The following is a 22,472-nucleotide window of genomic DNA, read 5'->3' as shown; positions in this document are numbered from 1 at the left end:
TAGGTGCGATATGAAATAATAGTGAAAGAAAGCACAGCTAAGCCTTGCCTAAAATAGTGGAATATGAGTGTGGGGTAGTTACCAATCAGAACAGGGTGAAAATCCCAGAGATGAAAGGGTTAAAATGTCCATGGTATGGTCTCTTATCCAATCCACCATATAATGACCAAATTTACTTTTTTTTTCCCAGGGCAATGAGGGTTAATTGACTTGTCCAGGGTCACACAGCTAGTAAGTGTCAAGTGTCTGAGGCCAGATTTGAATTCAGGTCCTCCTGAATCCAGGGCTGGTGCTTTATCCACTAAGCCACCTAGCTGCCCCCCAAATTTGCTTTTAAATGTAATATATTATTAGATATTTCACTTTAAATAGTGAATCCATTTTTTAAAAATTCTAACCTTTAAAAAAAAACCTATAGAGAGTGCATTTAACAAAACCAGACACAGAACCATAGATTTATAGCTAGACCTCCTGGATTTTACAGATAAAGATATTGAGGCCCAGAGAGGTTAAGTGACTTTCCCTGGGTCACACAGGGTAGTATGCATCAGAAACAGGATTTGAACCTGGATCATCTGTACTTAGAACTGAATTTTGATATATTTGTGTTTTTAGTCATGTCTGACTTCATGACCCCATTTGGGGTTTGCTTGGCAAAGATAGTGAAGTGGTTTGTCATTTCTTTATTCGGCTCATTTTCCAGATGAGTGAAGAAACTGAAGCAAACAGGGTTAAATGACTTGCCCAGGGTCATACAGCTAGTATCTGAAGCCAGTTTAAACTCAGGAAGGTAAATCTTCCTAACTCCAGGCTGGGTACTCTATCAACCTATTGTATTTGTACTTTAATTTGTTTCACTTATTTTTCCAATATTCCATCAAATTGAGTTGGGGTTGGTAAGTAGCATTTTAGTAATAATATTGCTAAATTATGTATTGCTATTGCTATTAATATTGCTATTATGTGTTGAGCAGCTTCCTTCCATGTACATATGAAAATGCAAAATAGTCTATTCTAACTTTCAACTCCTGCTTAAGAGATGTTCTTTCATTTCCTTGTTTTTGAAACAAGAATTTAGTTTAGACCAGTTAGAACTGGTTCTTGGGTTGTATGTTGCCATTACACATGACTCGTTGCCAGATGAAATATTTGAGATTGCAAGACATGTTTGAGTATGATGGTACAAGGTCAGTCGTGGGGGTAGATACGCTTTATTGTTTATGCAGCAGGTTGACACTTCTACAAACATCTTACTTTGTCTGCATTGCAATAGCTATTATTAGCCACTATTAATGTATTGGATAGCTATTGGTAACCAACTCTGTTGACTGTCTTATCCACCACTGCTATATGTAAAGAATTTTTAGAGGAAAGGTAGTAGCTGCTGGATGAGGTCGGTGGACAAAGAAAGACTTCGTATGGGGGCAGCTAGGTGGCGCAGTGGATGAAGCACTGGCCCTGGAATCAGGAGGACCTGAGTTCAAATCCGACCTCAGACACTTGACACTAGCTGTGTGACCCTGGGCAAGTCACTTAACCCTCATTGCCCTACCAAAAAAAAAAAAAGGCTTCGTGTAAAAGGAGATGATGCCTGAACTCAGCCTTGAAGGAAGCTTGGGATTCACTCCAGAAGCTGCTACAGGCAGCGCAAACGCACTGAAAGAGGAAATGAAGTTTCGTGTGTGTAACAGCAAGAGAGATAGTCTCTGGACAGTAAGACTGTGAGAAGGGGAGCGATGAATAATGATAATTATATAATAAAAGCCCATATAGAAATTTAGTGGCAAGACGGGGTGGTGAGTGATTGTGACGAAACAATGATAGCGAAAAAACTAGTTCAGGTGATTGGCAGCAGTCGGGGGGGGGGGGGGATTGGTAAAATATTTGATGCCTTCCTGCCTTGGGCAATGTTAATTATTGCAGCCGGTGGGTTCTGCCTTACAGGCTGCTTGGATTTCTCTCTTTCCAAAGCAGCGGTGAGCCCCGTGTCCACTAAACAAGTTTAACCCTCAGTCTGATTAAGGAGGAGACTGGGGGGCGTGTTCCTCCACCCACCGTCGGTGTTGGACAGGGGAGGTCCCACCCCATTCGAAAGAGACCCACCCCACACACAAGAAAGGTATAAGGACCCAGGTCAGTTGGGGGGCTCTGCTACTTCGCTAGCCAAGACCGCGACAACTTTCCCCACCCGGTCCCGGTGAAAAGCAGTTTGGACGGCACGGGAGAGATGGTACCCACCGGAGGCAAAAAGGTGAAGAAGGTGAGTCCCGCGGTGCCGACGCGTCCTGTGTCTCTGCCCATCTCTCTCTCTCTCTCTCTCTCTCTCTCTCTCTCTCTCTCTCTCCCTAATCCGTCTGTGCTTTTGTCTTCTCTCTCAGTCCCACGTAGTGTCCCCACCAACCCACCTGTCTCTGGCTTTAGGCTTTAGGTGCCCCATACTCAGCTACTACCCCTCAATACCCCTTCCCCTATTCCCACATCCTCGGATCCTGAGGCTCCAAAATTTTTCCAAATTCAGACCCCTCCCCGCGGAAATAGGGAGGGTTAGGGCTTATATCGTAGCTTCTCGAGAGCTGAGAGATGGACTCATTTCGGGGCTTCGCCCCGGGACTCAGAGCAAGGAAGAAGATAGGTCTCTGGGGGAGGCAGGGAGACTCCGAGAGGTAAGGTGTTAGTCGCCGATGCGGGAAGAAACCTGAGGTCTGGGGCTGGCGTAGGGGTAGGGAGGGAAAGGAAGAGAGATACAATCTAAAAAGTACTCTAAGGTAGGCGAAATGTCGCACTGAAACTTTCTCAATAGCCACTAAGGTGGATACAGTCAGGATCGAAGCTCAGGAGTTACCAGTTCTGTCCAGCCTGCCGAAGAGACCACGTGTCAGTGGGGAAAAGTGGGGGGGGTAGAAAGCAGCACCCCGGGACAACAGCCCCCTAGAGAGGAGGCTTGCCTTCTCCAGTCATCGGTTTTCTGCCTGTAAAAAGAAGGGAGAGACTAGACGTTCCCCAGGGTACCTCCAGCGCTGATATTTGAAGGATTTTTAAAACCTCGTAAGCTCAAAAGTTGTATTTCCTGGTCTTCCCATTTAGTTTGGCTACAGGGCTAGCCAGAAAGCTGGGCTATTTTGGTTTAGGGGGAAGCTGAAGGTGGTTGCAGTCCCACTCAGAGAGTCGCGTGCCTTCCTCCCATCAGCCTGGTACTTTGTGGCTGTGTCCAAGGCACACGCTGACTTCTTGGGGGCAATGGCTAGGGGATCGAGGGAAGGAAAGGGGTTGACATGCTATGGTTTCTTAATCAGAAGATGATTTCCAAAATATATATATATAAATTAAGTGCTTTCAGGAAATTTTATGACTCCATTTTTTTCTATTCCTTCCCCTTTATTTTTAGGGAATTCTCCAACGTTTGGATTCTGGAGATATTGTAATTGGAGATGGGGGATTTGTCTTTGCCCTTGAGAAGAGAGGATATGTGAAAGCTGGGCCCTGGACTCCAGAAGCTGCAGTTGAGCACCCAGAAGCAGGTCAGTTAATGGGAATGGCTATAGCATGATATATGTCATTACCATAAAGATTCTATCCTATGTAGAACATCCTTCCCCTGCTAATAGCTAAATAAGCCTCTTTTTCTAAAACATTAAAAGGGAGGGGGTATGTATACCATGCATGGTAGTATACTGGATACTGTAGAAAGAAAATCCCATGGATCCCATCTTTATCTTAGTTTCTCTAGAAATGTCCAGATTGGATGGAAAAATAGGTGTCCTGGTCTTTTCTGTTCAGTTTCATGTAGAGGTCTGAACTTTAAATCAAGAAGACTTGAGTTCAAATCTGAACTCAGATACTAGTTCTGTGAATTTGGACAAGTTACTTAAGTTCTATTTGCCTCTGTTTCCTCATTTGTAAAAAATAAATTGAGAGTAATAATAGCACTTTCCTCCCAGAGTTGTTGTGAGGCAAGAATGATAATATTTTTTTAATTAATAAAGTATTTTTTTCCCATTACATGTAAAGATAGTTCTCAACTTTTGTTTATACAAGCTTTCCAATTTCAGATTTCCCTCCCCCCTCCCCTCCCTCCCTCCTCCCCTCGACAGTAGGTAATCTGATATAGGTTATATATATATATATATATATATATATATATATATAACATTAATCATATTTCTGCATTAGTCATGTTATAAGAGAAAAATCAGAGCAATGATGAAAAACCTCAAAATAGAAAAACAACAGCACCAAAAACAAAAGAAATAGTATGGTTCATTCAGCATCTATACTCCACAGTTTTTTTTTTCCCCTGGATTTGGAGATCCTCTTCTATCATGAGTTCCCTGGAACTCTTCTGTACCATTGCATTGGTGAGAAGAATATAGTTCATCACAGTAGATCAACACTCAATGTTGATGATACTGTGTCTTCTGGTTCTGCTCATCTCACTCATCATCAGCCCACGCAAGACCCTCCAGGTTTTTCTGAACTCCTCCTACTCATCATTTCTTACAGCACAATAGTATTCCGTTGTATTCATATACACAACTTGTCCAGCCATTCCCCAATTGATGGGCATTCCCTCAACTTCCAATTCCTTGCCACCACATAAAGAGCAGCTATAAATATTTTTGTACATGTGGGTCTCTTTCCCCTTTCCATGATTTCTTTGGGAAAAAGACCCCAAAGTGGTATTGCTGGGTCAAAGGGTATGCACAGCTTTATCGCCTTTTGGGCATAAGGAATGATAATATTTGTAAAATGCTTTGTGGTGCATAAACTGTAATACAAATGTTAGCCATTATTATTATTGTCATTATTGTTATAAGAAGGAATCTAGTGGCTTAGAAAAGAGAAGGGCATGAGTGGCCAAGTTAAAATGAAGAAATTTCAAAGGAACAATAAAACAAAGACTCTTCAGCTAGGGTTTTTAAACTAATTAATATTTAATATTTTTATACTAATTAACTTCTTAACACCACTTTTAAACTAATAACACTTCTTAGTCAATGAAAGGACCTTCCCTCTTGTTTGGTCACCTATCAACCATTTTTATCCAATTGACTCTAGAGATTCAAGGGAGCCTGATTGTCTTCCCAGATTTTAGACCACTGGCACAACATTAATTCCTAATTTTTAAAACACGTTAAAAGGCCTTCAGTGCTTCAGACTTCCCCAGATAAACCGAGTGAGAGTTTTGAGGTGATAGATAGGAGATGAAAGAAGTAATTAACATTCAGAGCACAGTGGTGAAGAGATGTGAAATCCAGGTTAGGAATCTTAAATGGAATCTAGTTAGAGGAAGGGGAAGCTCCTACCATGGGACTTTGAGGAAAGGGGTAGAATAGACAAAGTGAGTTTCATAATGTGGAAAATGAGTCCTTGCTAAGTGCTGGGGATACAAAAAGAGGGAAAAGACAGTCCTTGCCCTCAAGAAGCTTACAATCTAATGGGAGAAATAGCATACACACAACTACATGCAAAACAAGCCATAAATAGGAATGACAGGATAAATAAATATGATAAATAGGAAATAATTAATAGAGGAAAGGCATGGAAATTTAAAATGGTTGGAGAGGGGCAACCAGGTGGCACAGTGGATAGAGCACCAGCCCTGGATTCAGGAGGACCTGAGTTCAAATCCGACCTCAGACACTTAACACTTACCAGCTGTGCGACCCTGGGCAAGTCACTTAACCTCAATTGCCCCACCAAAAAAATAAATAAATAAAGGGTTGGAAAAGGCTTCTTGTAAAAGATAGGATATTAGTATAGACTTAAAGGAAGCCAGGGAGATCACTCGTCTGAGTGGAGAGTGTTCCAGGCATGGGGGGACAGTCAGAAAAAAATACCTGGAGCTGATAGATGGAATGTTTTTATTTGTGGAATATCCAGTAGGCCAAGAGACCAGTGACACTGAATCGAAGATTACATGGTGAGGATTAAGGTGTAAGATCATTGGAAAGGTAGGAGGGGGCTAGGTTCTAAAGGGCTGTAAACGTCAAACAAAGTATTTCGCATTTGTTCCTATAGACAATAGGGAGCCATTGGAGTTTATTGTGTAGGGGAGGTGACATGATAGGACCTACACTTTAGGAAGATTACTTTAATGGCTGCATGGAGGACTGACTGGAGTAGGAAAAGACTTGAGGCAGACAGACACACCAGTCTTCCGTTGCAATAATCCTGTTAAAAAAACGAAGGCCTTAGAGTGGTGTCAGTGTCAGAGGAGAGAAGGGAGAGTATCTGAGAAATATTTCAAAGGTGAAATTAAAAGGCCTTGGCAACAGCTTGGATTTGGTTTGGGGTGTGGTGGAGGATAGTGATAAATCCAAGATGACTCCTAGGATGGTAGCCTGAGGGATTGGGAAGATGGTATTATCCTCTACAATAATGGAAAAATCAGAGAAAGGGGAGGTTTTAGGGGGAAAGATAATGAATTCTGCTTTTTGGACACCTTGAGTTTAAGATGTCTGCTGTACATCCAATCTGAAACATCTGAAAGGTAGTTGGAGAAGCCAGATTGGAGATCAGCTGAGAGATTTGGGCAGGAAAAGTAGATTTGAGAATCATCAGCATAAAGATAGTAATTAAATCCATGGTAGTGGATGAGATCACTAAGGAGTATAGAAGGAGAAGAAAAGAGGACTAAGGATGAGAACTCTGAGGGACACCTATAGTTCAGAGGGCATGATTTGCAGGAGCATCCAGCAAAGGAAACAGAGAAGGAGTGGTCATATAGGTAGGAAGAGGAGTACCAGGAGAGACTGATCGCCTAAAAACCTAGAGAGGAGAAGACCAAGGAGGAGAGAGTGATTAACAGTGTCAAAAGACTGCAGAGGTCATGGAAAATTAGGATTGGGGGAAAACCATTGGATTTAGCAACTAAGAGATCATTAGTAACTGCAGAGAGCAGTTTCAATGGAATGATAAGGTTGGAAGGCAGGTTAGAAGGGGTTAGGAAGAGAGTGAGAGGGGAGAAAATGGAGGCGCCTTTTGTAGATGGCCTTTACAAGGAGTTGTTTAGCTACAAAGAGCAAATAGAAATAGGATGATAGTGGGGATGGAAGGATCAAGTGAGGTTGTGTTTTTTTTTTCAGGATAGGGGAGACATGGGCATGTTTGTAGGCGGTAGGGAAAGAACCAGTAGAGAGGAAGAGATGAAAAATAAATGAGAGAATGGGGATGACAAAGGACAATTTGATGGAGGAGACAAATGGAATGGGATCTCTTGAACAAGCAGAGGTTATCCTTGGTAAGGAGTAAGGCTATTTCATCATGTGAAACAGGGTAAAGAAGGAAAAAGTGGGGGCAACTAGGTGGTAAAGTAGATAGAGCACCAGCCCTGGAGTTAGGAGTACCTGAGTTCAAATCTGGCCTCAGACACTTGACATCATGTGACCCTGGACAAGTCACTTAACCCCGATTGCCTTACAAAAAAAAAAAAAAGAAGAAGGAAAAGGTGGTAGAAGTCATCTGAGTGATAGCTGAAGAAGAAAGGAGAAGGAATTCACAGTGAATGGCCTTAATTTTTTCTGTAAAATGTGACACAAGGTTCTCAGCTGAGAAGGGGAGTGGGGAGAAGCCATGGGAAGTTTGAGGAAGGATGAAAAGGTTTGGAAGCATTGCTGTGGAGAGTAGTAGGATGGGGGTAGCTAGGTGGCACAGTGGATAAAGCACGGGCCCTGGAGTCAGGAGAGTAGTAGGATAATGAAGCTGATAAGACAGGTATAGACTTATGATGGAAAATGCTCTCCTCATCCAAAAAAAGAACCATGGAGTCTGAATGAAGATCAAAGTATACTATTTTGACTTTATTTGTTGTTATTTTTTTATTTGTGTTTTTCCCTTTATAGGTTTTATATATATATATATATATATATACACATACATACATAACCTATATCTGATTGCTTGCCATCTTGTGAAGGGGGAAGGAAGGGAGAATCTAGAAAACAATCTTTACATGTAATTAGAAAATAAAATACTATCAAGCCGGGGAAAAGGGGGAAAAAGAGGTATAAATAGTAAGATTGCTTAGCAGCAGTGAGGGCCCAGCTGAGACTGTGTAACTTACATTTCTAGTGGACCCAGTCAGATGGTTGCATGATTTTTTTCTTTACTTTTGTTTAGTAACATGTGTTTAGGCATAAAGACAATGAATGGTGGGAGTGATCCAAGGATGAGGCTTATCTGGGTTTAATCAGTGGTATGATAAGGGGGCAAGGGATTCAAGAAAGGAAGACAGTGTAGAATTGAATCGTTTCATCAACAGATCAAGATGGGGAGAAGAAGAGAGAGTGACCAGTGTGGAGGAATTGGTTTGGGAGAGAACTGAGGGGGTCAAAGGATAAAAGGTCATGGTGAGGATGAAAAGTAGGGCTACCTAAGGGAAGTCAGAGGAAGAAGTGAAAGGCCAATACTGTAGTATAGTTGTATTGTATAACAATTACAATAGTATTCTAGTATGAGATGATATTGTAGTACAGGTAATTAACTATGGTTAAGAAATATCTGTTTAGTGGGCAGCTAGGTGGTGCAGTGGATAAAGCACTGGCCCTGGATTCAAGAAGACCTGAGTTTAAATCCAGCCTCAGACACTTGACACTTACTAGCTGTGTGACCCTGGGCAAGTCACTTAACCCTCATTGCCCCACCAAAAAAAAGAAAAGAAAAGAAAAGAAAGAAATGTCTGTTCAAACAAGAGTTTCTCACAGATATGCATCCTTTTGCTTACTTAGCAAACTACATGTGTCCTGTTGAAACCAAGATGGCGTTACTTTGGCTCAAAGTTAGGTAAACTCCATTTCAGTTATGGATATATCTATGTGGAGATTATTTCAGTTCTTTAGCATTTGGCTTTGACATCCTTAGCAGCCTTTGAGATATTCTTTTCTGTGACTTAGTAGCAACTAGTGCTTTTGACAATCCATTGATTCAATTGACATTCTGCTAGAATCTAAAATGGTGCAAATTCTACTACTTCATCATTTAGTTCTGCCTTCTGTTGCCAGCAATAGATGATTGCATGCATTAGGAGAAGGGCAAGACTTATGAGAACATTGTTATATGGTATTCTTCTTGTGGTTCACATTGTTCTTAGCGAGAGGTGGTGATATGGTTAGTCATGTTTTATCATCTTAAAACAAATTTGGGGGGCATCTAGGTGGTGCAGTGGATAAAGCACCAATCCTAGATTCAGGGGGACCTGAGTTCAAATCCAGCCTCAGACACTTGGCTCTTACTAGCTGTGTGGCCCTGGGCAAGTCACTTAACTGTCATTGCCCTGCCCCCCCCCAAAAAAAGATCGCTAATTCTTTTAATTTATAAAGGGTTTGCCTTTGTAGACTCAGTGGCTTCAGCACAATTTTAGAATATTAATAATATTTTAAATTAAATTATTTTATTAGTAATAAAAGTATCTATTATTTAAATTATTGTTTAAGAATAATAATTAAAATTTAGAGTAATAAAATCTTCAGAAATGGGACAGAAGTTTCTAAGTTGGTTCATCACCTTATTATTAGATATGATAATAAGTCCCCTGGACTAATGATGTACCAAATAAAACATTTGCATTTCCCTGCATTAGTTCTTGAATTTTTAAAAATTACAAACTGTCATTTTTGTTCTTATCCTGTGGGAAAGGGCAAATAATATGTAATTTCTTATTTATGGCATTTTGTATACAAATCATAAAGCTAAAGGATATTAACTCTGATGTGAGGTATTTTTAAAGAGTGATACAGCCTTGTGTTATTAGTTTGAGCATGTTCCTTATTCCAAGGTATAAAGGTTCTTACCCTCAGAGGGATGATCCAGCAGCAGAACATGCAGGCTATTTTTCATAGGTTTCCCTGCTGCCCCACTGTTGCCACTCCTGTCCATGGTCATGTATTCCCCTACACAAATACTTGTAGCTTGTATTAATCATGTGCCATTTTTAAACCAGTATCAACAACCTTGTGGAATATCTGCCTGGCATTTTAGCATTTGATGTAGAACTCTAAGAACTTTCCGATTCTCTAACAGAAGTTAAAAATAAAAAGGTTATCCTCGACATTAATGGTACAACAGACAAATATAGACTGGTAGGACTGGAAAAGACTGTGAGGCCAGGAGACCTCCTTCTACTTCTAAGTATTCTAGTTGAGGTTGTTCCTTCTAGTGGAAATAGCAAGGTAGCGTTGTAAGTGTATTAACTTGGAATCAAATGAACTTGATTCTATAAAATTGTTCCACATTATGTTGTTGTTGTTCAGTCATTTTTAAGTCATATCTGACTCTTCCATGACCCCATTTGGGTTTGGGTTTTTTTTTTGTGTGTGTGTGTGTGTGTGTGTGTTTGTCAAACATACTGGAGTGGTTTGCCATTTCCTTCTCAAGCTTATTTTCCAGATGGGGAAACTGAGGCAAACAGGGTTAAGTGACTTGCCCAGGGTCACACAGCTAAGAAGTATCTGAGGCCAGATTTGAACTCAAGAAGAGGAGTTCCAACACAGGAACTCTATGCCCTGTTTTCTCATTTGTAAAAGGAGAATGTCACCTACAGTAATAACCTCACAAACTGTGAAAATTAAATGAAATATTATATGGAAATCACTTTATAAACTACAAATGCTATAAACACGTCAGTGGTTCTGTTTGGTCTTGCTGGTATATTAATAAATTCTATGCTTCAAGTTATAGGTGACTAAGTGATTAGTTGTTGAAAATAATTATACCTTTTCCCCATTTCCAGTGCGACAGCTTCATCGGGAATTCCTTCGAGCAGGCTCAAATGTCATGCAAACCTTCACCTTCTATGCCAGTGAGGACAAGTTGGAGAATAGAGGAAATTATGTTGCAGAAAAAATATCTGTAAGTAAGATTCCTTTGTGGAATTATTGAAATGGCGTGGTATCTCATGAATTCTCATGGCACGTTGGTGCTCTTCAGAATGAAAATGAGAGAAACAAAGTATGTTTGTGTGTGATCATGTGTGCTCTTCTCTCTCTAGGTTTTTAGATCACTCTCTCCTGGTACTCTTCTTCCTACTTATCTGACCACTCCCTCTCTGTCTTCTTTGCTGGATACTCCTACAAATCATGCCCTCTAAACCATAGATGTCCCTCAGAGTTCTTGTCCTTGGTCCTCTTTTCTTCTCCCTCTATCCTCCTTGGTGATCTCATCCACTACCATGGACCATGGATTTAATTACCGGGGTGTGTGTGTGTGTGTGTGTGTGTGTGTGTGTGTGTGTGTGTACATAGCTCTATAACTATGGAGTGCCTCAAAGCAAGAAACACTAAATGAGAAAAGTAGATTAAAGATTGAAAGAATGGATAAAGCACCAGCCCTGGATTCAGGAGGACCTGAGTTCAAATCCAGCCTCAGACACTTGACACTTACTAGCTGTGTGACCCTGGGCAAGTCACTTAACCCTCATTGTCTTCCCCCCCCCCAAAAAAAAAGAAGGGACTTCAGAGTTAATAAATATAAAGATTGAAAGAAAGCATGCCAAATGATGGCATTTATCTCAGTGTTTTACAAGAGGTACCCTTGCCCTAAACTCTAAAAGAATTAAACTCTTGAAATGTCTGGTGGAATCAAAGGAGCATGAATTTAAATGAATGCCACTTCCCATCATTAACATGCTAGGTTTTCTATTTCTTTGTTCAAGAGATGACTAGGTGGCACCATAGATAGCACTGAGCCTCAAGTCAGGAAGACATGAGTTCAGATCCAACTTGAGCCTTCCTTGTCTGTGTGATCCTGGGCAGTCTCTGTTTGCCTCCTTGTTCTTAACTGTAAAATGGACTAATACCTTTTGCTTCCTTAAACTACAGTTCTGTTGTTTTTTTTTTAGTGAGGCAATTGCCCAGGGTCACACAGCTAGTAAGTGTTAAGTGTCTGAGGCCGGATTTGAACTCAGGTAATCCTGACTTCAGGGCCGGTGCTCTATCCACTGCGCCACCTAGCTGCCCCTACAGTTTCATTTTAAATTCGCAATGGAAATTCAATGATAATGCATCTTTTCTCATTTTAGGGGCAGAAAGTGAATGAAGCTGCGTGTGACATTGCCCTGGAGGTGGCTGCAGAAGGAGATGCTTTGGTTGCTGGTGGAGTCAGTCAGACACCATCTTACCTGAGCTGCAAAAGTGAAACTGAAGTGAAAAAAATTTTTCGTCAACAGTTGGAGGTCTTTATGAAAAAGAAGGTGGACTTTCTGATTGCCGAGGTAAAATCCCCAGATAGAGCCCACTAACTCACTTGATACCAGGTCACTTGGGTTTATTCTTCTGCTTTCTATAGGACGCTTAAGGCTGTTTTAAAGATGTTCATTTGGCAGCTAATAATTCCTACTGTTTTTGCAATCCTCTGTAAAGCTTGATGAGAGAGATCTAGTACCGGAGTTCTAAATGTTTCTGATGCATCAAACCCCTTGCGCAGTCCAGTAAAAACCTATGGGGGCAGCTAGGTGGCACAGTGGATAAAGCACCAACCCTGCATTTAGTTCAAATCCGGCCTCAAACACTTGACACTTACTAGCTGTGTGACCCTGGGCAAGTCACTTAGCCCTCATTGTACCCCCCCCCCAAAAAAAACCCCTATGGATGCCTTTTCAGTTAAATACATAAGTTACAAAGGAAACCAATTATATTGAAATACAGTTACCAATTTTTTTTTTTAAGTTCCTGAGCCCCAGGTTAAGAAGCCCTGACCTAGTAGAACCAAAAGTTAGGAAACAGCAGCCTTTTACATTATTTTTGCTGGGCAATAAGGGGAACACTGGATTTGAACCAAATTTTCTTTCAGTATTTTGAACACGTTGAAGAAGCCGTGTGGGCAGTTGAAGCCTTAAAAGAATCTGGAAAACCAGTGGCTGCTACAATGTGCATTGGCCCCGAAGGAGATCTGCATGGTGTGTCACCTGGAGAATGTGCAGTGCGGCTGGTCAAAGCAGGTGAGTAGAAACATGTACTTGGGCACTCAAGCACTTAGAGAAGTCTTTTGATATCGTGAAAAAATTCACTTCCATGGATCAAGTTCTGGCTTTAGCTACTAGGAAAACAAGACCTTAGGAGCCTCCTTCTTCAGCAACTTACAACTCTATTAAGAGTTGCAATCAGGAGGTAGAAACAAACTAGTGCCAGTGTTAGAAACACTCCTAATGAATCACTCCCAAATTAAAACCATAGTTTTCTTTTAAGACGGTAAGTAAAAGTCACAGTAATTTGTGTGCCAAATGATTTTTTTAGACTTCAATGGCTTTTAAGCCAGTGGTTCCATGGCTAAGCTGGATTTTCTTATTCATGAGTATATCTTGTTTTATATAATAGATGGACCTTTCAAGTACAAAATAGTATCCTTTGGGAAATAATAATCTTCCTAACATCTTTATATTTTCATATACTGGATCCTTCATATACTAGGACACACATGGGTATTAACTAGAAGCTACATTTAAAAGTTTCTAACCATTGATTTTCTCTTTTTTTGCAGGGCAATGAAGGTTAAGTAACTTGCCCAAGGTCACACAACTAGTAAGTGCCAAGTGTCTGAAGATGGATTTGAACTCAGGTCCTCCTGAATCCAGGGCTGGAGCTTTATCCACTGCACCACCTAGCAGCCCCCTACCATCGATTTTCTAGTCATGAATATAGGATAAGTGGTAGAAGATTCTGAATTTCTATGCCATTCTATAAACTACCACATATATGCTAAATGCATATATGTGTATATATAGTTATTTATTAATATTATATTCATATATTTAAAGTGTTACATACAAAGTGTTACATCTAGATTTATGTAGTTATCTATAGAGTTATATATCACTACATATTCATATATGTTATATATAGCTATATATACTATTATATGTATATACAAATGTTATCTATATGTGTGTACATACATATACATATGCATTGTATGTACATATCTCCAAGGAGATATTTGGGGCAGGGTTTATAAATACATGTGTATATATTCATATATAAATATAGTATATACATATGTATACATTCATATGCACTATATTCACATATGTCTGTGTATAAAAGTATTCTAGCAGTTGGGGAGATCTTCTGTAGGTCCACTACTTCCCAATATCTATACTGTAAATATTCACATAGGTGTGTTTATACACATACATATATATGCACATATATACATACAGATAATATACCTATATCTATATATAAAGTATTCTAGCATTTGGGGAGATGTTCTGTAGGGTCATCACCTCCCAATATATAATACAAAAACTTTGGCCCAGTTATCTACTTGAAGATCATTTCAAGGTGATTTCAGAACATGGGAAAAGAGCCCCACGAATCTTCTGCTCTGATGTATTACCATGGCTTGGGCCACAGCAAAAACTACAACAGTCTTGCACTTTGTCATTCCCAACCATTCAAATGAGAGTCCTTTGAGAAAGGGTCCTGTATTTTTGCCTTTCTTTGAATGCTCAGAACTTAACACAGTGCTTGGAACACAGTGAGGGCTTAAATGCTTGCTGAAAAACTAACCTTTGGGGCAGCTAGGTGGCACAGTGGATAAAGCTCTGGCCCTGGGTTCAGGAGCACCTGAGTTCAAATCCAGCCTCGGACGCTTGACACTTACTAGCTGTGTGACCCTGCCCATTGCCCTGTGAAAGAAAGAAAGAAAGAAAGAAAGAAAGAAAGAAAGAAAGAAAGAAAGAAAGGAAGGAAGGAAGGAAGGAAGGAAGGAAGGAAGGAAGGAAGGAAGGAAGGAAAGAAAGAACTAACCTGTATAGGTCCTATCTGCCAAGCTGAAAAGACTTGGCAACAGTACAGCTACTAGGACCAGCCTAGCTACATTCCAAGCTCATTTCTCAAGAGAGGACTGACCAACAAGCAATGAATTTCAGGGCCTTTGCCCCTTATGAAACTGTCTAGTGAGTCAGGCCTGGAGTGCCTCAGAGTGGGAATGATTTACCCTGAGAAAAATCTCAGATGTTCCTGACCTGTTGAAGAACAGCAAGGTGATAAGAAGGAACAGACATTCCCTTGAACACAGAAATAAAATGTTAAAGTAAAAATGTTCTTCTCTCCACCTCTAGGAGCCTCCATTGTTGGTGTGAACTGCCATTTTGACCCAACAATTAGTTTGAAAACTGTGAAACTCATGAAGGAGGGTCTGGTGGCTGCCAGATTAAAAGCCCATTTGATGACACAGCCCTTGGCTTTCCATACTCCAGACAGTGGCAAACAAGGATTTATTGATCTCCCAGAATTTCCATTTGGTAAGATATGGGATGCTAAGAAATAATCTATTTCAAAAAATCAATGGCAGCAAAGCTATTTGTGATCTCTTTTTAGATTTATAGTAACCGCATGATGTAGATTCAATATTATAATTATCTCAATTTTTATGAACAAGGAAACAGACTCAGAATAAGTGACTTTCCCTTGGTCACTCAGCTAGTAGGTTGCAGAGGCAGAATTTGAACCCAGGACCTCTTAACTCCAAGTCCACTATTCTGTTTGCTGTACTATTGCTCCTTCCACTCCACCCCACCCTATCCCCATTTCTTTTTTCCCTTTAGTCAGGCCATGGCATTGGGTGTAAATGGAAAAAGAGAGAAAAAGAAACATATTAGACTGAATGATGAATTCAAATAAGATAAAAAAGTAAAATAAAATCCAGAATAATACCAGAACATTCATTCTTTTAAAATAAATATCTTCCTTAGATCCTCTAGAAGTCTAGAAGAAAAAATTATTACTGGGATAATTTTAATTCCATCAAACTTTGTGGTATAGTAGGAGAAGCATTGGAGGACCTGGGTTTGAACTCCACCTTGGTTATTTATTACCTGGATAACCCTGGACAAATTATTTAAACTTCCTGGGCCTCAGCACCTTATCTGTAAAATGAGGGGATTGTGCCAGATGGCCTGAAATCCCTTCCAACTCTAATTCTATGATCCTATAAATGAAAGCAATTTATCACTGAATACTTCATAAGTTTAGGGCAACTAGGTTGGTACAATGGATAGAGTGGTAGGCCTGGAATCAGGAAGACTCATCTTCCTGAGTTCAGACCTGGTCTCAGACACTTACTAGATGTGTGACCTTGGACAAGTCACTTAACCCTGTTTGCCTCAGTTTCCTCATCTGTAAAATAAGCTAGAGAAGGAAATGGAAAATAGCTCCAGTATCTTTGCCAAGAAAGCCCCAAATAGGGTCACAAAAGTCAGACATGACTCAAGCAACTGAATAACAACAAAATTTCATGTGTTATTAGAAATAAAAATAAAAATTACTGGAGAATTTCTCCCTATGTTAATCTTCTCACCTTTCCTTCAAATTCATTAAGAATTTGGCTTCAACTTTTCCCCAAACTCCTTTGCAAAGGTCACGGGGAGGGGAGACAGGGATGAGAAACATTATTATAGATGTGGAATATCACATATAAATTATAATGTCATGTTTTTTCAGTGTATTGATAGGTTTTGATGATTTTTTGCTCTCTTTCCCTTCTTTCCCTTCTTTTTTTTTTCTAGTTTTTATCATAATGGTTGGCTTTTAGGAGGGAGGAGGAGAAATGTGGAAAAAATTTGAAATTATTTTCAATTGTTAGTCAAATGTATTTGACTAATGATTTGTAATTCATTAAAAATGATTCTTCAGGGGCAGCTAGGTGGCTCGGTGGATAAAGCATTGGCCTTGGATTCAGGAGGACCCGAGTTCAAATTCAGCCTCAGTCACTTGACACTAGCTGTGTGACCCTGGGCAAGTCACTTAACCCTCATTGCCCTACCAAAAAAAAAAAAGAAAAGAAAAAATGATTCTTCAGTCATGTCTCTGGTTTTGGTAACATTCCTTTTGGGCAAAGTGTTTTTTAAATTATATTTTTTAAAAATTAATCTGATTTTTTTTGTCAAGATTTATTCACATTAAGGATATTCTTGAAGTTAAAATAAAACAATTTCTGGTACAGGTCTGGAACCCAGAGTTGCTACCAGATGGGATATCCAGAAATATGCCAGGGAAGCCTACAACTTGGGTGTCAGGTACATCGGGGGCTGCTGTGGATTTGAGCCTTATCACATCAGAGCCATTGCTGAGGAGCTGGCACCTGAAAGGGGCTTCTTGCCTGATGCTTCTGAAAAACATGGCAGCTGGGGAAGTGGTTTGAGCATGCACACCAAGCCCTGGATTAGAGCAAGGTAAGTACATTCTGTTGTCCTCTCTTCCTCATTTAAATTGGTTACAGGCTTCTGAGGACCAGGTCTAACCTCAACAAATGTTAGAACCAATTCTCTGGGAAAGCAATGGAGAACTTTTCAAGGTCCAAATAAATGTGCCTTTTATATCTTAAGACTGGTTCTATATTATTAGATGATCTTGAGAAGTTGCAGCCATACTTTCTCCCCTTTGCCAGGCCAAAGTTATTTCATGGAACCATTTTCACAGAAACTCCTTTAGAAAATGATAACTCTCAAACACAAAGTTTTTAAAAATCGATGTGGAAAAAAAATTGGTTTTTTTTCTTTTTTCACATGTAACTTGGGGAAAATTCTAAATAAATTAAAAGAAAGAAAGAAAGAAAGAAAATGATGACTCTCAAAGACTTCCAGGCTATTAGGTTTCTCAACAAGTCATAATTGAATGATGGAATAGCATGCTCTGATATTGCCATGCAAACAGTGGGCATTCAAATATTAATGGGAGCATTTTAGGTTATAAAGATTTGAGCATGATAGAAACTCATAAATTTTTAAATACTTGCGGCTATACTGGGATCATAATTTAGCTCTAGAAGCAATCTCAGAAGCCAGCTAGTCTATCCCACTATCCCCCTTCCCACCACCAGTTTTGCAGATGAGGAAAATGGGAGCCCATTGGTCACAGACAGGATTTGAATCCAAATTCTCTGACATCAGAAGTCTTTCCCTTGTCATGCAAAGGTTAACACTAAACTAGTTATCCGTTTTGCATCCTAATGTTCTACCCAAAATAGAAGAGGAACTCTCTAGGACTTAATTTTTTTAAGCCAAAGACAACCACAATGATTACAATTCAATGTGTTTTGAGGATATGGATATATCTATGGCAAAAATATTATGTTAGTAGAAAATATCAAATTAATCATAACTCATGTGGGGAAAATAGCAAGCCTGATTTTTGATCCTTGTCTCACAAACCCAAGTTTGCTCAGAAAATAAATATACAAACTTTTATCTGCCAAACCCAGCAAATTTGCGTCAACTCACTATCTAAAACTACACCATAAATGGATTCAACAATTTCTTTCCTTCACACAGGGCAAGGAAAGAGTACTGGGAGTCTCTACCCCTGGCCTCTGGTAGGCCATACTGTCCTTCCATGTCCAAACCTGATGCCTGGGGAGTGACCAAAGGAACTGCTGAGCTGATGCAGCAGAAGGAGGCCACAACTGACCAGCAACTGAAGGCACTCTTTGAGAAACAGAAATTCAAATCTTCAATAGCCTAATATCATGTGTATATTTGTGTTTCTTGGGTATATTAACCCTCATAATCTGTAAGCTTGCTCTCAAATTAAATACAAAAACAAAAACAAAATATGCTTTTGAATTTTACTTATTAGCAAAATTGGGGTTTTCCTCATTTCTTTGGTGGCATTTTTGGGGACATGATTAAATTGGTCTAGGAGACCTTAAGCATAAAGAAATGCATGCGGGAACTGGACAGGTTTGTGTTACTGTCTTTTGGGTTATATTAATTACATGTAATAATATGTAATTTTAGTTCTTTGCTCTCAATCTCTCTGACCCACCTTCAGAATAGGGACTTGCAGGTATCTGGAGTGGGGGAAAAAAATCAATCTCTAACCTTTCAGAGGCCAAATAGTCCGAACCTCTCATTTTACAGATTAAAAAAATAGCCCTGCTTTGGGAACTGTAACCAAATCAATACTATCATTCCTGGCAATATTGCATCAAATTGCCCTACGTTGCCACTTAGCATCCCTGTGTCTTCCCAGACCAAAATATCCCTCCCTGCCCACCATGCCCTTATTGAAATGTAAACTCCTTGAGGGCAGGGACTGTCTTGAATCTTGTATTTGTATATCCAGTACTTAGCACAAAGTCCATAACATAGTAAGTGTTAAATGCTTTTTTAAAATTCATTTATTGGGGGCAGCTAGGTGGTATGGTAGATAAAACACCGGCCCTGGATTCAGGAGGACCTGAGTTCAAATCCAACCTCAGACACTTGACACTTACTACCTGTGTGGCCCTGGGCAAGTCACTCAACCCTCAATGCCCCGCAAAAAAAAAAAAAATTCAATTATGCACCATACCATGGCATTACATTGATGCATATGTAACTTGTATCAACAGCACTCACAACACTAGTTCCCCTTGCAAGCCCACAGTTCACAAAACTGAAAGAAGAAAGTTGTATTTGAAGTTAAGGAAAAGCAAATTTCATGGAAAATGGCACTCGTCAATGAGCTGACATAGTCACATGAGGTCGAGTTCCTAGCCGGCTCTGCATGATCTCAGTTTCTTAGTGTAAGGCTCTGCCTGTAGTTCTTGCAACTCTCAGCAGGTGGCATCAGTGCCACTCCCTATTACACTTGTTATGGTTTAGGATTTGTGAAATTGACTTGGTGATTTGCTTTTTGAATTTGACAACATGCTAAATATAATAGCAGCAGCTAGTTGGTGCAGTGGATAGGATGTTGGTCTCGAAGTCAGGAAGAGTGGAGTTCAAGTTTGGTTGCTCCTGCAAATCTTAAGGCACTATGTAAATATTAGTTATTATTAATACAAAGTATGGAGAAAAATCATCAGGACTCCCTATTTCAGTTTCTCCATCTACAAAAGAGATAGGCACATGTGGGTCTGGGAGAATACCTTCCATGCTCTTATTTGTGGGGTTTTTTTTCACATCCAGATTTTGTACTTTATTTTTTTTATTCTTCCCCCTGATCTTAATAGTATTTTATTTTTTCCAGTTACATGTAAAGATGTTTTCCAACATTCATTTTTATAAAATTTTGAGTTCCAAATTTTATCCCTCTCCTTTCCCCAGACAGCAACCAATCTGATATAGGTTATATATGTACAATCATGTTAAACATATTTCCATATTAGTTGTGTTGTTAACAAAAGGGAAAGAAAGAAAGAACAAAAAAAAGGTGAAAATATATGCTTCAATCTGCATTCAGATTCCACAATTCTTTTTCTCGATGTGAAGAATATTTTCCATCATGAGTCTTTTGGAATTGTCTTGGATTATTGTATTGCTAAGAAGAGCTAAGTCTAACACAGTTGATCATTACACAATGTTGCTGTTACTGTATAGAATGTTCTTCTTCTGGTTCTGCTCACTTCACTCAACATCGGTTCATGTAAGTCTTCCCAGGTTTTTCTGAGATCTGCCTGCTCATCATTTCTCACAGCACAATAGTATTCTATTAGAATCATATAACACAGCTTGATCAGACATTCCCCAACTAGTGGACATCCCCTCAATTTCCAATTCTTTGCCGCCACAAAAAGAGCATGCTCTTATTTGAAACCATTCAACCAAGCCATTTTAAATACTCTCTACCACGGGCAGCTAGGTGGCGCAGTGGATAGAGCACTGGCCCTGGAGTCAGGAGGACCTGACTTCAAAGCCAGCCTCAGACACTTAACACTTACTAGCTGTGTGACCTTGGGCAAGTCACTTCACCCCAATTGCCTCACTAAATAAATAAATAAATACTCTACCACTTTCTTTCTCTCTTAGGAAAACAAAAACCATACTTCTTTATTACTTAAGCAATCATGTCAGGGGGTGTTTGTGAGCTATATTCAGAAGCCAATTTTGGTTGAGGGTGGAGGGGAAACAGGATTCTCCCTACAAGTTCCAGGACCCTGATTTCATTTCCAGCCTGGAGCAACCTCCAGCTGTTATGAAATAATCTGTGGAAAAGATTCAGCTTATATGCTTAGTATTTGCCAGAGGTACCAGACCTGGGCAGCATTGGCTGACATAAAAAGGTCTATCATGTTCAAGTTTTAAAGCCACTTCAGGATCTTATAATACTCTCCTTTGATGGGCCATCATGTAAGTGAGTTCTCCCATTCCCTCTGTTTTAACCACCTTGCCACCCCTTTTTATTAAAAGAAATGTTTGTTTTGTTTGTATCTTTTCCTCTTGGATTTTAACTTTCCCAAAAAGGTGCATTGGTCAGCTATGTTAGGGACCCAAAAATAGCCTTACTGGTCAAGTTGATCCAAGTTCAAATATTGTTAGCAATTCTTTTGCATTAAAAAAAAGTACTAGAGGGCAGCTAGGTGGCACAGTGGATAGAGCACTGACCCTGGATTTGGGAGGACCTGAGTTCAAATCTGGCCTCAGACACTTGACAATTATTAACTGTGTGACCTTGAGCAAGTCACATAACCCTCATTGCCCTGCCCCCCCCCAAAAATCTTAGTATCCCATTTCCAAATCAATCATCATTCTAATTGTATGCATTTTTTCTTGTACCAGAAGATATTCCACACATCTCCATTTCTCAAGTCCTCTATTCTTGGCTGTATATCAGCGTCCTGATTATCTTTTTCTTAGGCTTTTCATTTTTCTGCTATGTCTTTTATCTCAAACTATCAAAACTTGTGATACTAACTGAAACAAGTATGGATCATGCTAGTTTGTATTTTATATGCTTTCTTCCATTCATTTACTGTTGTTATACATTGAGTAAATCTTCCTCTATTCCAAAACTTTAATGAACAATGCATCCACTATGGAATTAGTTATAAAAAAGCAAAGAAAAAATCTTGGTATGACTTTGAACCCTAAAGTGTGGTCAGTTATTTATTCAGTCAGTTTTATACTCTATAGAAACCATAGTATGTGCTGAAAGAGGCCTAGGACAGGAGGTGGAAAGGGAAGGGAACCCTGCCAATCAGGGGCAAGGGGGAGATTTGGGGTGCGTAGGTTTCATCATGTGCTATTTACAGTCTTTCTGAGCTCACACAAAGTATAGCTCATGATCTTCTCCATCTTCCCTTTTGTTGTTACTATTTCTGATGTATACTGTATGTATTAATATCGCATAGATTGAGGAAAAATTATATGGTTTATTTTTTCACAAGTGGAATCTCACACAAACCTTGCTTATTTTTTTTACAAGTGTTAGAACTGAAATATTGACCAAACTGTTTTCATAATCCTGGAGCAGGCTGCTTTTTAAAATTTATGCAAGGGGCAGCTAGGTGGCACAGTGGATAAAGCACTGGCCCTGGGTTCAAATCTGACCTCAGACACTTGACACTTACTAGCTGTGTGACCCTGGGCAAGTCACTTAACCCTCATTGCCCTGCAAAAAACAAAAAAAAAAAACAAAAAAAATTGTGCTAACCGGTGTCACTATTTACTGTATAAACATAATTTATCATTTATATCACAATTTCATGTATCTCTCTGTGTCTTTTTTTTTTTACCCTGAAAATGTCATTCCACCATGTTTAATGCCAGCAGAACA

At 39.6% G+C, this 22,472-nt stretch overlaps 1 protein-coding gene across 1 annotated transcript; it reads left to right on the top strand.

The window, feature by feature from the left end:
* The first annotated feature begins 2,103 nt into the window (after positions 1 to 2,103).
* On the top strand, positions 2,104 to 18,544 carry BHMT (betaine--homocysteine S-methyltransferase). The gene is made up of 8 exons (XM_043975148.1): positions 2,104 to 2,260; positions 3,386 to 3,518; positions 10,727 to 10,845; positions 12,014 to 12,205; positions 12,784 to 12,931; positions 15,056 to 15,238; positions 16,939 to 17,167; positions 18,266 to 18,544. The coding sequence occupies exons 1-8, from the start codon at positions 2,228 to 2,230 to the stop codon at positions 18,453 to 18,455; spliced, it is 1,227 nt and encodes a 408-aa protein (XP_043831083.1). The 5' UTR covers positions 2,104 to 2,227; the 3' UTR covers positions 18,456 to 18,544.
* Positions 18,545 to 22,472: the final 3,928 nt, after the last annotated feature.

This window comes from Dromiciops gliroides, chromosome 1 (assembly GCF_019393635.1).
Source record: "Dromiciops gliroides isolate mDroGli1 chromosome 1, mDroGli1.pri, whole genome shotgun sequence".
NCBI lineage: Eukaryota > Metazoa > Chordata > Mammalia > Microbiotheria > Microbiotheriidae > Dromiciops > Dromiciops gliroides.
This window is presented reverse-complemented; position numbering and strand designations above follow the sequence as displayed.